The 14590-nt window shown below is 43.9% G+C and overlaps 1 protein-coding gene across 1 annotated transcript in view; it reads left to right on the plus strand.

Moving 5' to 3' along the window:
* The first annotated feature begins 219 nt into the window (after positions 1-219).
* The window catches only part of LOC139547670 (calpain-9-like), a 38878-nt gene continuing 24507 nt past the window's right edge, over positions 220-14590 (plus strand). Inside the window, exons 1-6 of the mRNA XM_071356653.1 lie at positions 220-579; positions 5401-5470; positions 6686-6804; positions 13779-13912; positions 14075-14246; positions 14483-14572. Coding sequence (XP_071212754.1) covers positions 382-579; positions 5401-5470; positions 6686-6804; positions 13779-13912; positions 14075-14246; positions 14483-14572 — 783 coding nt within the window. The 5' untranslated portion in view covers positions 220-381. The remainder of the gene's footprint in view (positions 580-5400; positions 5471-6685; positions 6805-13778; positions 13913-14074; positions 14247-14482; positions 14573-14590) is intronic.

The raw sequence follows: 14590 nt of genomic DNA on the forward strand, positions 1-14590 counted from the left end.
TGCGTGTGAGAAAACAATACCTTGACGTTTTAATAAACAGCGGTTATAGGCCATCACACATTTAATCGACATGGGATTAATTTAACCACGGGAAATGATGCAAATGGACGATTAACAATAGAGTTCTAAGTAAGATCCTGGTACCGTGTCATTATCCCGACTCCAGCTGACTAACTTCCCAGAGGCTCTGCATACCTCTCCCAGATGGTTCGAGTAAGTGGGTGGGTAGGCCTATGCGTGTATTTAAGAACTGGATTTGTTTGTTGCACAATTCCCCAAAACGGATCTTAGACGAACAAATCGAGATAGGACTGTTGGTTCAATCTGACTTTATTTGCTAGGCCTATTTTTGTCAAATTCATCTCAATTTTACCATTGAAAATGGAGACTCAGCAGGTCACACCTGGATCCATTGCCAACCCGGTAAAATTTTGGGGCCAGGACTATGTAGCTCTCCTAGATGCGTGCGTTAAATCCGGTTCGCTGTTCTCTGACACAACCTTCGCCCCGGACCAGAGCTCCATCGGTATGCCTACCGACCCAGACCCCAAAAAGGAGATCAAGTGGCTGCGACCCAAGGTAGGCTACCGTCCTATCGGTGTTTACATGATTGCCAGTCATATAGTCACGCTCAAAAACGTACTTCTATATTGCAATAGTCCAACTTCTTACTCGTGATAGTCATGCTCATTTTATGGATATCTGTAGCCTATGTTATAATTTTTATGTTGACATTATGAATTGCGTCTCACATTTATCCAATAGGTGTCTTCATAATGACAATCTAAATACTAATGGTCAATTTGCTTTACCTTGTTCTTTGCATTTCTCCCTTTTGTTATTGGTTCATCACACCAAATGATTTAATCTGAACTATAGAAGTGATTCATAGTGAATGATTAAGAGGTATGTTTTCTGGGAAAAAACATTCTTCTGAAATGGTGTTAACACCATGTTAATCATTGTGAACTAGTGTTAATACGAGTCACATTGCTCTAAAATAATCGTATTCCTTTTAAACGGGAGTATACAAATCTAAAAGCCTCAACAGTTTGCTTTTAGGCTTCTTTTACTTCATAAGTCATGTGTGGTTGTAGCCTGATGTCGCAGTCATCCATCCTCTCTCTGGAGCACGATGGGAAGAAAAGAGAGAGGAGATCCATCATGAGTCCAGTACATCAAGACGGTGTATTCTACTATTAATCAATCACTACTATAATTTGATAGTCTATCATGGGTTTAGAGATAAGTAGTCACCAAAACAGCAGTGCTGGTTTGATAGTAGCCCTCCATAGAGGATGGGGTGATCCCCATACAAGTTGCTGCTGCCATTCCCCATATGTTGCTCAACAGAGAGTAGAGCAACAGACACAGAGATAATGAGGGAGGAGTTTGAGAAACAGGGTTATAATGAGACTTTACAGATAGGTGACGGAAGGAAGGGTCTCTGTGTGTCGACTCGCAAATACCGCTTATAAAAGTTGCTCGCCCTGCTTTTCTCTTGTGTTCAGCAAACTCCCTGCCGGTATCCAGAGCGCTCTCCTCCTGCTGTGAACTGCCACTCTGTCTGTTCGTTTTTCTTCCACCGATCCAAACTATTCACATCAAATGTAACTATTTACAGTCTGTTTCCGCTCTTCTTTTAGATAAGAGGTTCGTCCCCGTTTACCTCAGCCTGTTGTGCTGAGTAGATGTCAGCGGTGAACAATGAGAGCATCCTTGCTGACGTTCCTTCGCATGTGGGCTCAGACTCTCATGATGTTCTCGAGGCATCTTCCCTGCATTCTGTTTCTCAGCTTGTTTTTTTTGATCGATGCCATCTGGGAGAAGGCACGTTCAACAGCAGCGTGGCTGAATGGCAAAGAACGCACGGAGAGAGAGCAAAATGTGCAAGTTCCTGTAAATCTTTCTCCCCCGCAGCATCAGTGTGCCTAACCTAACCTCTAGCCTAAACCTTCTATTTTACTGCCTCCTTTGTTGGTCTGTTATTGAGTGTGGTTCACTCCACTGTTGGTCAGCCTTTCCAGGATCTCCTTTTGAAGAAAGGGAAGAAGGAGAGAGCATCTAGACGTGGCTTGACGCCATTGAGCACAATGCTCAGGATGAGAGAGACTCGAGTGCCTCCAGTTGTTTGATGTTAACCCGGAAGTCTCTTCTTGATCTCCCTTATCAGAACAACCATGTGGTCTATGCACTGGGTTTTCATGTCCTGTACCATTTTGTGGGTCTATTCCTCTGGTGGAACTGAACCCCGAAGTCCACAGCCTCGAGCGGCAGGCGATGCTCATCTGTTAAGTCTAATTCCACGAGTTCACTCCAGGTGTGGTGTTCTTGTTGCATCATGACTCGTTCCACAAGAGAGCAGTAGAAGGTCATTAGATCAGATATGAGTTTTCCTGGATTGGCTGAATTTAGCTGGTAAAGTTTGTTGATCCTGTTCAACGCTTCCACGATTGGCCGCAGAAACTTGAGGTACACAAGGTTGCCTGGGTCAGTGGTAATGAGACTTTACAGGTAAAGTAGCTCTGCAGCATAGTTTCTCTCACTGTCTTTGGTGATCTGACAGTGCAGTTTCAGCTCATCATACCGTGACAGTACCTGATTGACACACTCGCTGATTGCAAGCCATCTGGTGTCAGAGTTGCAATATCTTCAGAGGGCTTCACTAACATTGATGGTGGTATATACAGTGGGGCAAAAAAGTATTTAGTCAGTCACCAATTGTGCAAGTTCTCCCACTTAAAAAGATGAGAGAGGCCTGTAATTTTCATCATAGGTACACTTCAACTATGACAGACAAAATGAGAAAAGAAAATCCAGAAAATCACATTGTAGGATTTTTTATGAATTTATTTGCAAATTATGGTGGAAAATAAGTATTTTCAATGGTCAGTGAATCACCAGCTGGAATGTTGATCATTCCTCCAAATGTGCTTATGATTTGAGAGAGTTTCTTGCTGTGGTATCTTATCACCACACACAGTTGCCTCTTGGTTGTGACGTCAGTACTTTCATTAATAATGAACAAGTAAGATTCATTCCCAATGTCCTTTATTAGTTATTCATGCACTGCAGGCCCTATAACTGCATTTATGAGCACTGTGCATTTTGTTCTGTGGATATTGATTCCTATCTTTGCAATGTCTTCAACAACACATCTCAGGTGATCTACAGTTGCAATGCTGGAGTGGCATGCAACATGTGCAGCCATCTGTAACTCTGATCGTTTAACTGTGTTATTTTCTCATACAAACATATACTGAACAAAAGTATAAACGCAACATGCAAAGTGTTGGTCCCATGTTTCATGAGGTGAAATAAAAGATCCCAGAAATTGTTCATACGCACAAAAAGCTTATTTTTCTCCAATTTTCTGGACAAATTTGTTTATATCCCTGTTGGTGAGCATTTCTCCTTTGCCAAGATAATCCATCCACCTGACAGGTGTGGCATATCAAGAAGCTGATTAAACAGTGTGACCATTACACAGGTGCACCTTGTGCTGGGGGGCAATAAAAGGACACTCTAAAATGTGCAGTGTTGTCACACAACACAATACCACAGATGTCTCCATTTTTTTAGGGAGCGTGCAACTAGCATGCTGACTGCAGGAACATCCACCAGAGCTGTTGCCAGGGAATTTAATGTTAATTTCTCTATCATTAGCTGTCTCCAAAGTAATTTTAGAGAATCCGACCTCAGACTGCAGACCACGTGTTACCACGCCAGTCCAGGACCTACACATCCGGCTTCTTCATCATCTGAGACCAGCCACCTGGACCGCTGGTGAAACTGAGGAGTACTTCTGTCTGTAATAAAGCCCTTAAAATAGTTGAAATTGTTGCGTTTATATGTTTGTTGAGTATAGTTCCTGTGTCAAACAATGTTCTTGCATTAAAAAAATGGAGCAGCATTTCTCTTGTTTCTCCGTCTGTGCATGAGAAATAAGATCGGCGTCGTGGACTCACATTTCTGATTTGCAATGCCTACAGTAAGCTTTTCTGTCATCTCCTGGGATGCACTTAATCCATTCCGTTATACCTGTTCTCTTTCCCAGTCTTTGCAATATTTTCTCCCATATTTTGCCCAATTTACCTGGCATTCGGACAGTAGAATCGTGTCTAGCCAGTAAACTAGCGTGCTAAATCGGTTCCTCTGTCCTCACCTCTGCGCCACTGCACATCGCCCTCTCTCTCATCTGACTTCAGCTTTCTGGCCAATGTTAGCTAGCTAGCTACATAACCAGAGAGAAAGCACATTTTTCAACTCTCTCTCCCTCTCTCTCTGAAACTGTTGGATTATTCATGATCAGTTTCTCTCCCTTGCTGTGTTGGCTGTAATGATTGGTAGGACTGGGGGTGGTTAGGTTGCAAAGAATGAGACCAAGAATACTTTTGAGGGAGAAGTATGTAGCTATCTAGTGCTGTTCGTTGTCAAATTTCACATCACCTGTCATGATGTGCGTTCTCCTCTCACTGATGTGACTCAGCTGCTCAACAGTACTACACACACATACACACCCCTCCAGCCTGTCCTTCCCTTCCAATGACTATATGAAGCTCCCTCCCAGCCACCACTCACTCACTCAGCAACAGCCTCACTGCCTGATAGTTAGCAGCAGGTCACAGTGAAATGAATAGATAATAAAAAAGATTAATGCGATGGCAGCCGCAGCCCTTACAAAAAAAAGATAGCCGTTTTGAAACTGCAGTAAAAGTGCAGTAACTAGTCGACTGTGGTATTTTGGACGCAGTAATTGTAGAATAACTGTAGTGTACTGCCTTTATACCGCACTCTAAACTCTAAAAAACGTTATTTTGGACGCAGTATTTGCAGCATACTGCAGTAATACTGCACAGTATTTGCAGCATACTGAAGATATACTGCACTCTGACCACAATCTTTTTCATAAGGTATTTAGAATAGCCCAAAAACCCGCAACCCGTGACATTTTCACCCACGACATCGTTTTCAATGTAGCCCAATTTGCTAGAAAACCACGAACATGGCAACGCTGCTCACTGTCAGGTGTGGTCTAGTTTTGAGAAAGATAGATTGATCTGCTGGAGCATGTTCAGAGAGAAGAGAGGGAACGGACAGAACGGACAGAGCATGTTGAGAGAATAGAGAGAGAACTTACAGACCAGACTCTGAGTCTGAGCCAAACTGCTGGACAGGATCTCTAAAAGCAGAACAGAGATGGAATGACGAGAAGCCATGAGAAGCCATGAGACTTGTGTGAGGCAGTTTACATCAGTAACATTGCCTTGTCATCATCCAGTCAACTGTTATGTGGAAATTAGTGTTGTATTGGTTTCACATTCCCTCAGACTAAACGGCAATATGTGCTGTGGGGTAAACTGTAGTCTTGAACTCTGCCCCTTGTCTCACACTCTGCAGGAGATCAGTGCCAATGCTGTGTTTGTGGAGGACACGACGTGCACCACCGATATCTGCCAGGGCCAGCTGGGTAAGTGTGTGTGTGTGTGTATTTTAAACATCATAGGATGGGGTATCATTTCGGTAATATGTAGACACTTAACACTTAACGTTTATTTAATTAGGCAAGTCAATTAAGACCAAATTCTTATTTACAATGACGGCCTACACCGGCCAAAACCGGATGACTCTGGGCCAATTGTGCGCCTCCCTATGGGACTCCCAATGACGGCCGGTTGTGATACAGCCTCGATGTCAAGGGAAATATAGTATTCTTTCTAACAAAGACATCTACATATATTTCAGGATGTTGTGTATCCCTGGAAATAATCAGAATTCATGTAAACATAACAGTTTTGAAAACATAGCTTGTCCAAAAAAAAGTGGTCTCTTGGCACAACTTATTCCGGGTATGGGGTAAGTTGAGCATAGGGACAGGGTCAGTTGAGCCGCCTTGGGATAAGTGGGTGTTGGTGTCCTGTGACAGTGGGTGATGGTGCTGGTAGGTCAAAGTTTTTAATTCATAAAAAATTTAAAAAACATTTTGTCGGTCGCGTACACAGTTTAGCAGGTGTTATAGTGGGTGCGACAAAATGTGTTACTAGCTCCTAGCATTGCATTAAAATTGTCAAACAAGTACAACTAATAATAAAAAAACGTCAAAATATCCATAAATATATAGATAAAGTTATCCCCTGATACTGACCCTTTTCGCCAAGTGTTGGAGTCAACATGGGCCAGCATCTCTGTAGAACACTTTCCACACGTAGAATCCATGCCCGACTAATTCAGGCTGTTCTGAAGGCGAAAAAGGGGGTGCAACTCAATATTAGGACGGTGTTCCTAATGTTGCTACACTCAGTGTATTTTAAGACGTCAATGCCAAACTTAACACGGTTCATCATGGTATTGTTGTTGATGAGCCTAAAAAGTTTCAAGCTGACAGGCCATTATGAAGTATACTGTATTTACACAGGATTTAAATGGACACGCAAAATCTGATTTCCTGATTTATCAGTAACTCAGGCTCTGCCAGCTGGCGATCACCATAATTACCTGCAGTTGATGTGCTTATAAAGGCTTCCTGGCAGAGCAATGCCCTTGACCTGGTTGCTGCTGCTGCCTGGGGATGGAGTGTGGAAGTGACAACCTGGTAGTGTGTTGCCAAACTGTTCGCTAAAACTAACCTAAACCCCATATCATAACAATAGTTAAGATGCATATTGCCTCTTTCTTTTTCTAATAGGTAACTGTTGGCTTCTGGCTGCCCTGTCCTGCCTTACCATGCACCCCAATCTCTTTGTCAAAGTGGTACCACCTAATCAGAGCCTGACAGAATCCTATGCTGGCATCTTCCACTTCATGGTAAGACGTGGGGAGGGTTCATGAGTTTGCTGTGTACATGTGTTCTGCATACTCACTTTTTGTGAATGCAATGAGAATGTCCCTTACTATCTTATTAGAGTAGCAGGTCTTGGAAAAGAGCAAGAGAAGCAAAGGTGGGACTGAGAATAGTAGTAGAGATGGAGAGGTGGAATGAAAGAGTCCTCAAGGGAACAGAGGGAATGAGAGAACAGAGGAGTGTGTTAGTGTGTGTATGACAGAGAGTGTGTGTTATAGGAGGAGGTGGTGTAACTAGATCAGGGTTCCTCAACTGGCGTCCGTCCCGTGGACCGAATTTGGCCAGTGGGTGATTTGTATTTTTTAATAGTTGGACATATATGACTATAAAAACTCCAGCAAATCAGCTCCAACTTTTTTTCATTTTGGAAATCTGTTCCGCAGTATTCCCAAGCATAATAGAGATATACAGTGCCTTGCAAAAGTATTCATCCCCCTTGGCGTTTTTCCTATTTTGTTGCATTACAACCTGTAATTTGAATGTACTTTATTTGGATTTCATATAATGGACATACACAAAATAGTCTAAATTGGTGAAGTGAAATGAAAAAATGTACTTGTTTAAAAAAAATACCCAAAAAATTCTAAACGTAAAAGTAGTGCGTGCATATGTATTCACCCCCTTTGCTATGAAGCCCCTAAATAAGATCTGGTGTAACCAATTACCTTCAGAAGTGACATAATTAGTTAAAGTCCACCTGTGTGCAATCTAAGTGTCATATGATCTTTCACATGATCTCAGTGTATATATACACCTGTTCTGAAAGCCCTAGAGTCTGCAACACCACTAAGCAAGGGGCACCACCACTAAGCAAGGGGCACCATGAAGAACAAGGAGCTCTCCAAAGAGGTTAGGGACAAAGTTGTGGAGAAGTACAGATCAGGGTTGGGTTATAAAAAAAAATCAGAATCTTTGAACATCACACAAAACACCATTAATGTCACGGTTTCTCTCCTCCTCTTCGTCTGAAGAGGAGGAGTAGGGATTGGACCAAGGCGCAGCGTGAGAGAAATACATCTTCTTTTATTTAGCGAAGACGAAACACGAAAAACGAACACTTTTACAAAACAAAACAACAAACAACCGTGAAGCTACAAACGTTAGTGCATACACAAGCTACAAACGTTAAACATAGACAATTACCCACATTAACCTAATGCCTATGGCTGCCTTAAATATGGCTCCCAATCAGAGACAATGAATGACAGCTGTCTCTGATTGAGAACCATTCAGGCAACCATAGACATACCTAGATACCTACACTCAACACAAACCCATACACTCTACTAAAACCCCCTAGACACTACAACCACCCAAGACAAGACAAATACACACAAACATCCCCCCTGTCACACCCTGACCTAACCAAAATATTACAGAAAACAAAGATAACTAAGGCCAGGGCGTGACAATTAAATACATTATTAAAACATGGAAAGAGTATGGCACCACAACAAACCTGCCAAAAGAGGGCCGCCCACCAAAACTCAGGGAGCAGGCAAGGAGGGCATTAATCAGAGAGGCAACAAAGAGACCAAAGATAACCCTGAAGGAGCTGCGAAGCTCCACAGCAGAGATTGGAGTATCTGCCCATAGCACCACTTTAAGCCGTACACTCCACAGAGCTGGGCTTTACGGAAGAGTGGCCAGAAAAAAAGCCATTGAATAAAGAAAATAATGATGTTTGCCAAAAGGCATGTGGGAGACTCCCCAAACATATGGAAGAAGGTACTCTGGTCAGATGAGGCTAAAATTGAGCTTTTTGGCCATCAAGGAAAACGCTATGTCTGGCGCAAACCCAACACCTCTCATCACCACAAGAACACCATTCCCACAGTGAAGCATGGTGGAGGCAGCATCATGCTGTGGGGATGTTTTTCATCGGCAGGGACTAGGAAACGGGTCAGAATTGAAGGAATGATGGATGGTGCTAAATACAGAGAAATTCTTGAGGGAAATCTGTTTCAGTTTTCCAGAGATTTGAGACTGAGACGGAGGTTCACCTTCCAGCAGGACAATGACTCTAAGCATACTGCTAAAGCAACACTTGAGTAGATTAAGGGGAAACGTTGAAATGTCTTGGAATGGCCTAGTCAAAGCCCAGACCTCAATTCAATTGTGAATCTGTGGTATGACTTAAAGATTGCTGAACACCAGCGGAACCCATCAGAATCGAAGGAGCAGGAGCAGTTTTGCCTTGAAGAATGGGCAAAAATCCCAGTGGCTAGATGTGCCAAGCTTATAGAGACATACCCCAAGGAACTTGCAGCTGTAATTGCTGCAAAGGGTGGCTCTACAAAGTATTTACTTTGGGGAGGGGGGGTGAATAGTTATGCACGCTCAAGTTTTCAGTTTTTTTTCTTATTTCTTGTTTGTTTCACAAAGAAATATATTTTGCATCTTCAAAGTGGTAGGCATGTTGTGTAAATCAAATGAAAAATCAATTTGAATGATTTAACGGTTTAACGTGTGTAGCAAGAATAAAAAAAAAAAAAAATTGGTCCACCACCCAAAGGAAATCCAGCCAATTTGACACAACTGTGGGAATCATTGGAGTCAACACGGCCTAGCATCTCTGTGGAACGCTTTTTACACCTTGTAGAGTCCACGCCCCGGCGAATTGAGGCTGTTCTGAGGGCAAACGGGAGTGCAGCTCAATATTAGGAAGGTGTTCCTAATGTTTCGTACGCTCAGTATATGTTACATGGTTTGTTTAATAAAAAAATATGTTATATGGATTCCAAACTCATAATCCTGTATAAATGATGTTCGTTTAGCCGATGTCATCTGAGAAATAAAATGTCATCCTATAGGCAATTAAAAATCCAGAGTGATTGCTGTTGGGCTCATTCTTTTATGATCATTCAAAATGTCCAGGTTAAAAATATTGATTACTGAAACTGTTACTTGGTTTGTTTAATTAAAAAATATGTTATCTGGATTCCCGAACTTATTATCATGTAGTAATAATGTTGGTCGACCGAAAACATTAAAACCTCATCGAGATCGTGAGTTATGGCTTCGTGGTTTTCTCTGGTGAAGTATGTGTGGCATGACTTTACGCGTTGAACAGAAGGAAGGGGGGGTACATATGAGTAGACCTGGAGGGGTTATGTTGGGAGTGTAGTACAGACTTGTAGGTAGCTACTACCCTGGGACACATGTATGCACGTATGCACACACGCACACACACACAGCCCAGTGTTTTTCTCCAGCTGATCCCCTTATAGCCAGGAGGACCTTTAATCTAGACCTCACAGTGTGTGTGTGTCTCTCTCTCTCTCCCCCCTCCCCCCCAAATAACATTTTATTGGTCACATGCACCGAATACAACAGGTGTAGACTTTCCAGTGAAATGCTTACTTACTAGCCCAAATATAAGACAAATAAAAAAAATAAAAAAATGGAAATAGTAACACAATAACAAGGCTATATACAAGGGGTACCAGTACCAAGTCAATGTGCAGGGGGTACGAGGTACTGTAGTTTAGTTGAGGTAATACAGTATGTACATGTGGGTAGGGTTAAGTGACTAGGCAATCAGGAAATAGTAACACAGAAAATAGTAATACAATACAAATAATAACGATGTCACGCCCTGGCTATAGAGAGGCTTTTTATTCTCTATTTTGGTTAGGCCAGGGTGTGACTAGGGTGGGCAGTCTATGTTCTTTTTTCTATGTTGTTGTGTTTCTATGTGTTTGGCCTGGTGTGGTTCCCAATCAGAGGCAGCTGTCTGTCGTTGTCTCTGATTGGGAGCTATACTTAGGTAGCCTGTTCCAACCAGTGTTTGTGGGTAGTTGTTTTCTGTTTCGTATCTGTACCAGACAGAACTGTTTCGGTTATTCTTTTTGTCATTTTTGTGTTTAGTGTTCGGTTATTGAATTAAATATGAACACTTACCACGCTGCACCTTGGTCCTCATCTTCTTCTATTGAATGCAGTGACAAACGAGGCTATAGACAAGGAGTACCAGTACCGAGCCAATATGCAGGGGGTAGTTGAGGTAATACAGTATGTTCATGTGGGTAAGGGTAAAAGTGACTAGGATATATAATAAACAGAGTAGCAGCTGCGTATGTAAAGTGTGAGTGTGTGTGTGTGTGTGTGTGGCATCAATATGCGTGTGTGTGTGTTTTCTGTGTGTGAGTATATATCTGTGTATGTCAGTGTAGTATGTATGAGTGTGTGGGTAGAGTATAGTGAGTGTGCATAGAGCCAGTGCAAGGGAGTTATTGCAAAACAATTAATAATAAATCAATGTAAATTATCCGGGTAGACATTTTATTATCTGTTCACCGCTTTCCATGCGGTAGCAGAGAGAACAGTCTATGACTGGGTGGCTGGAGTCTTTTTAGGGATTTCCTCTGACACCGCCTGGTATAGAGGTCCTGGATGGCAGGGAGTTTGGCTCAAGTGCCTTGCGGTCAGATGCTGAGCAGTTGCCATACCAAGCAGTGATGGAGCTAGTCAAGATGCTCTCGGATTAGATGCGTCCGGATTAGATGCTCTCTAATCCGGACTCTTATAAGAAATCCTGCTATGCCCTCAGACGAACCATCAAACAGGCAAAGCGTCAATACAGGACTAAGATTGAATCCTACTACACCGGCTCTGATGCTCGTCGGATGTGGCAGGGCTCGCAAACTATTACGGACTACAAAGGGAAACCCAGCCGCAAGCTGCCCAGTGACGCGAGCCTACCAAACGAGCTAAATGCCTTTTATGCTCGCTTTCAGGCAAGCAACACTGAAGCATGTATGAAAGCACCAGCTGTTCCGGATGACTGTGTGATCACGCTCTCCTTAGTCGATGTGCACAAGAACTTTAAACAGGTCAATATTCACAAGGCCGCGGGGCCAGACGGATTACCAGGACGTGTACTCAAAGCATGCACGGACCAACTGGCAAGTGTCTTCACTGACATTTTCAATCTCTCCCTGACCGAGTCTGTAATACCTACATGTGTCAAGCAGACCACCATAGTCCCATTGCCCAAGAAAGTGAAGGAAACCTGCCTAAATCACTAACGCCCCGTAGCACTCACGTCGGTAGCCATGAAGTGCTTTGAAATGAACAGCATTTGAACAGCATTGAACAGCATTCTAATGTAGGTGTTCCTTTTGTCCAGGTGGGAAAGGGCAGTGTGTAGTGCTATAGAGATTGAGCCATGACCAGCCTTTCAAAGCATTTTATGGCTACAGATGTGAGCGCTACGGGGCGGTAGTTATTTAGACATGTTACCTGGGCGTACTTAGGCACAGGGACTATGTTGATTTGCCTGAAACATGTAGGTATTACAGACTTGCGTCAGAGAGAGGTTGAAAATGTCAGTGAAGAGACTTGCCAGCTGTCTGAGTATGCGTCCTGGTAAAGTGTCTAAAGTGTCCCACTCCTTGAAAGCGGCAGCTCTAGCCTTTAGCTCAGTGCGGATATTGCCTGTAATCCATGGCTTCTGTTTGGGATATTTACGTATGGTCACTGTGGGGACAACGTCATTGATACACTTACTAATGAGGCCGGTGACTGATGTGGTAAACCTCCCAATGCCATCGGATAAATCCCAGAACATATTCCAGTCTGTGCTAGCAAAACAGTCCTGTAGCTTAGCATCCGCTTCATCGGACCACTTCTGTATTGAGCGCATCACTGCCACTTCCTGTTTGAGTTTTTCTTGTAACCTGGAATCAGCAGGATAGAGTTATGGTCCGATTTGCCAAATGGAGGTTGGGGGAGAGCTTTGTATGCGTCTCTGTGTGTGGAGTAAAGGTGATCTACAGTTTTTTCCCTCTAGAAGCACAGGTGGATATGCTGGTAGAAATAAGGTCAAATTTATTTAAGTTTTCCTGCATTAAAATTACCGGCCACGAGGAGCGCCGCCTCTGGATGAGCATTTTCTTGTTTGCTTATGGCCCTATACATCTCATTGAGTCTTAATCCCAGCATTGGATTGTGGTGGTAAATAGACAGCTACGAAAAATACTGATGGAAACTCTCTTGGTAAATAGTATGGTCTACAGCTTATCATGAGGTATTTTAACTCTGGCGAGCAGAACCTCAAGACTTCCTTAATATTAGAGATTGTACACCAGTTGTTGTTAATAAAGAGTCACACCGGCCTCCCGAGTGGCACAGCGGCCTAAGGCGCTGCATCGCAGTGCTTGAGGCCTCACTACAGACCCGGGTTCGATACCAAGCTGTGACACAACCGGCCGTGATGGGGAGTCCCATAGGGCGACACACAATTGGCCCAGCGTCGTCCAGGTTAGGGGAGGGTTAGGCCGTGGGGGCTTTACTTGGCTCATTGTGCTCTAGCGACTCCTTGTGGCGGGCCGGGCGCTTGCAGGCTGACTTCGGTCGTCAGTTGAATGGTGTTTCCTCCAACACATTTGGTGTGGCTGGCTTTCGGGTTAAGCGAGCAGGTGTTAAGAAGTGTGGTTTGGCGGGTCATGTTTCGTAGGACATATGACTTTACCTTTGCCTCTCCCGAGCCAATTGGAGAGTTGCAGCGATGAGACAAGACAGTAATCACGAAAAAAGGGAGTACTTCTTTTTTTAAATCCTGTAAAAGAAAGAGACACCCCACCCCTCCGATCTTACCGGACTCTGCTGTTCTGTCGAAACGTAGAAAAAACAGCTAGATGTGTCCTTCTTCAGCCATGACTCTGAGACCCACAGTATATTAAAGTTCTTAATGTCCCATTTAACAGAAAACATTTTGAAATACATCAAATTTAAATGTCTCTCTCCTTCCCCTCTTTCTCCTCCTCTCTCCCCTTTAACTTCCTCCCTCCCTCGCTCTCTCCCTACATCCTCCTCCTTATGTCTCATCCTTCCTCCCTCCCTCCCTCCCTGTCCACCCTCTTTATTCCTGCCTCCCTCTCCCTCCCTTCCTACCTCCCTCTCCATCCATAACCCCCCCCCCACCCCGGTGTAGTTCTGGCAGTATGGTGAGTGGGTGGAGGTGGTAGTAGATGACAGGCTACCTGTACGCGAGGGCCGTCTGCTCTTCAGCTACTCCTGTACCCGCAACGAGTACTGGAGCGCCCTGGTGGAGAAAGCCTATGCCAAGTCAGTCACCAGCATATGCGTCTGTCTGTGTGTGTGTGTGTTTATGTATGTATGCGTCCTTGCAATGTCTTACATCATTTTAGTGTTTGTGTGTCTGGCTGTGTGTGAAAATATCACCTCCCTTTAGCTCCCTCATTCCTCAATCCTTCTACCACACCACAGGCTGATCGGGTCGTATGGCAGTCTGAAGGGGGGTAATATCTCTGAGGCGATGGAGGACTTCACAGGCGGCATAGCCTACTCCCTCCCTGTCTCCTCACGCACCCCAAGGGTCATGTGGAGAGCCCTCTCTGCTGCCCTGTCCCGTGGCAGCCTGCTCAGCTGCTTCATACAGGTACACAGACACACACATACACACCTGAACGCATGCACACACTCACAGACAAATCACACACACACCCATGGCACATGAATGACTTATAGACTTTATGATGAATGCTGTACCAACATAGCTACATACCTTCCTCACACCTCTCCTTCGTCAATAGCTACTGTGATGGCAAGTGTGATTCTCACTGTGTGTGCAGCACCTGTGGTGAGTTGCTCTCTATGTGCTGTGTATCTCCACAGGCTAGTAACTATCGTGAGATAGGCACAGTGACTGCAGAGGGACTGGTGAAGGGCCATGCCTACGCCATCACAGACACTGACACGGTATGTGTCATACTGTGCTTCACC

This window comes from Salvelinus alpinus, chromosome 21 (assembly GCF_045679555.1).
Source record: "Salvelinus alpinus chromosome 21, SLU_Salpinus.1, whole genome shotgun sequence".
Classification (NCBI taxonomy): Eukaryota; Metazoa; Chordata; class Actinopteri; order Salmoniformes; family Salmonidae; genus Salvelinus; species Salvelinus alpinus.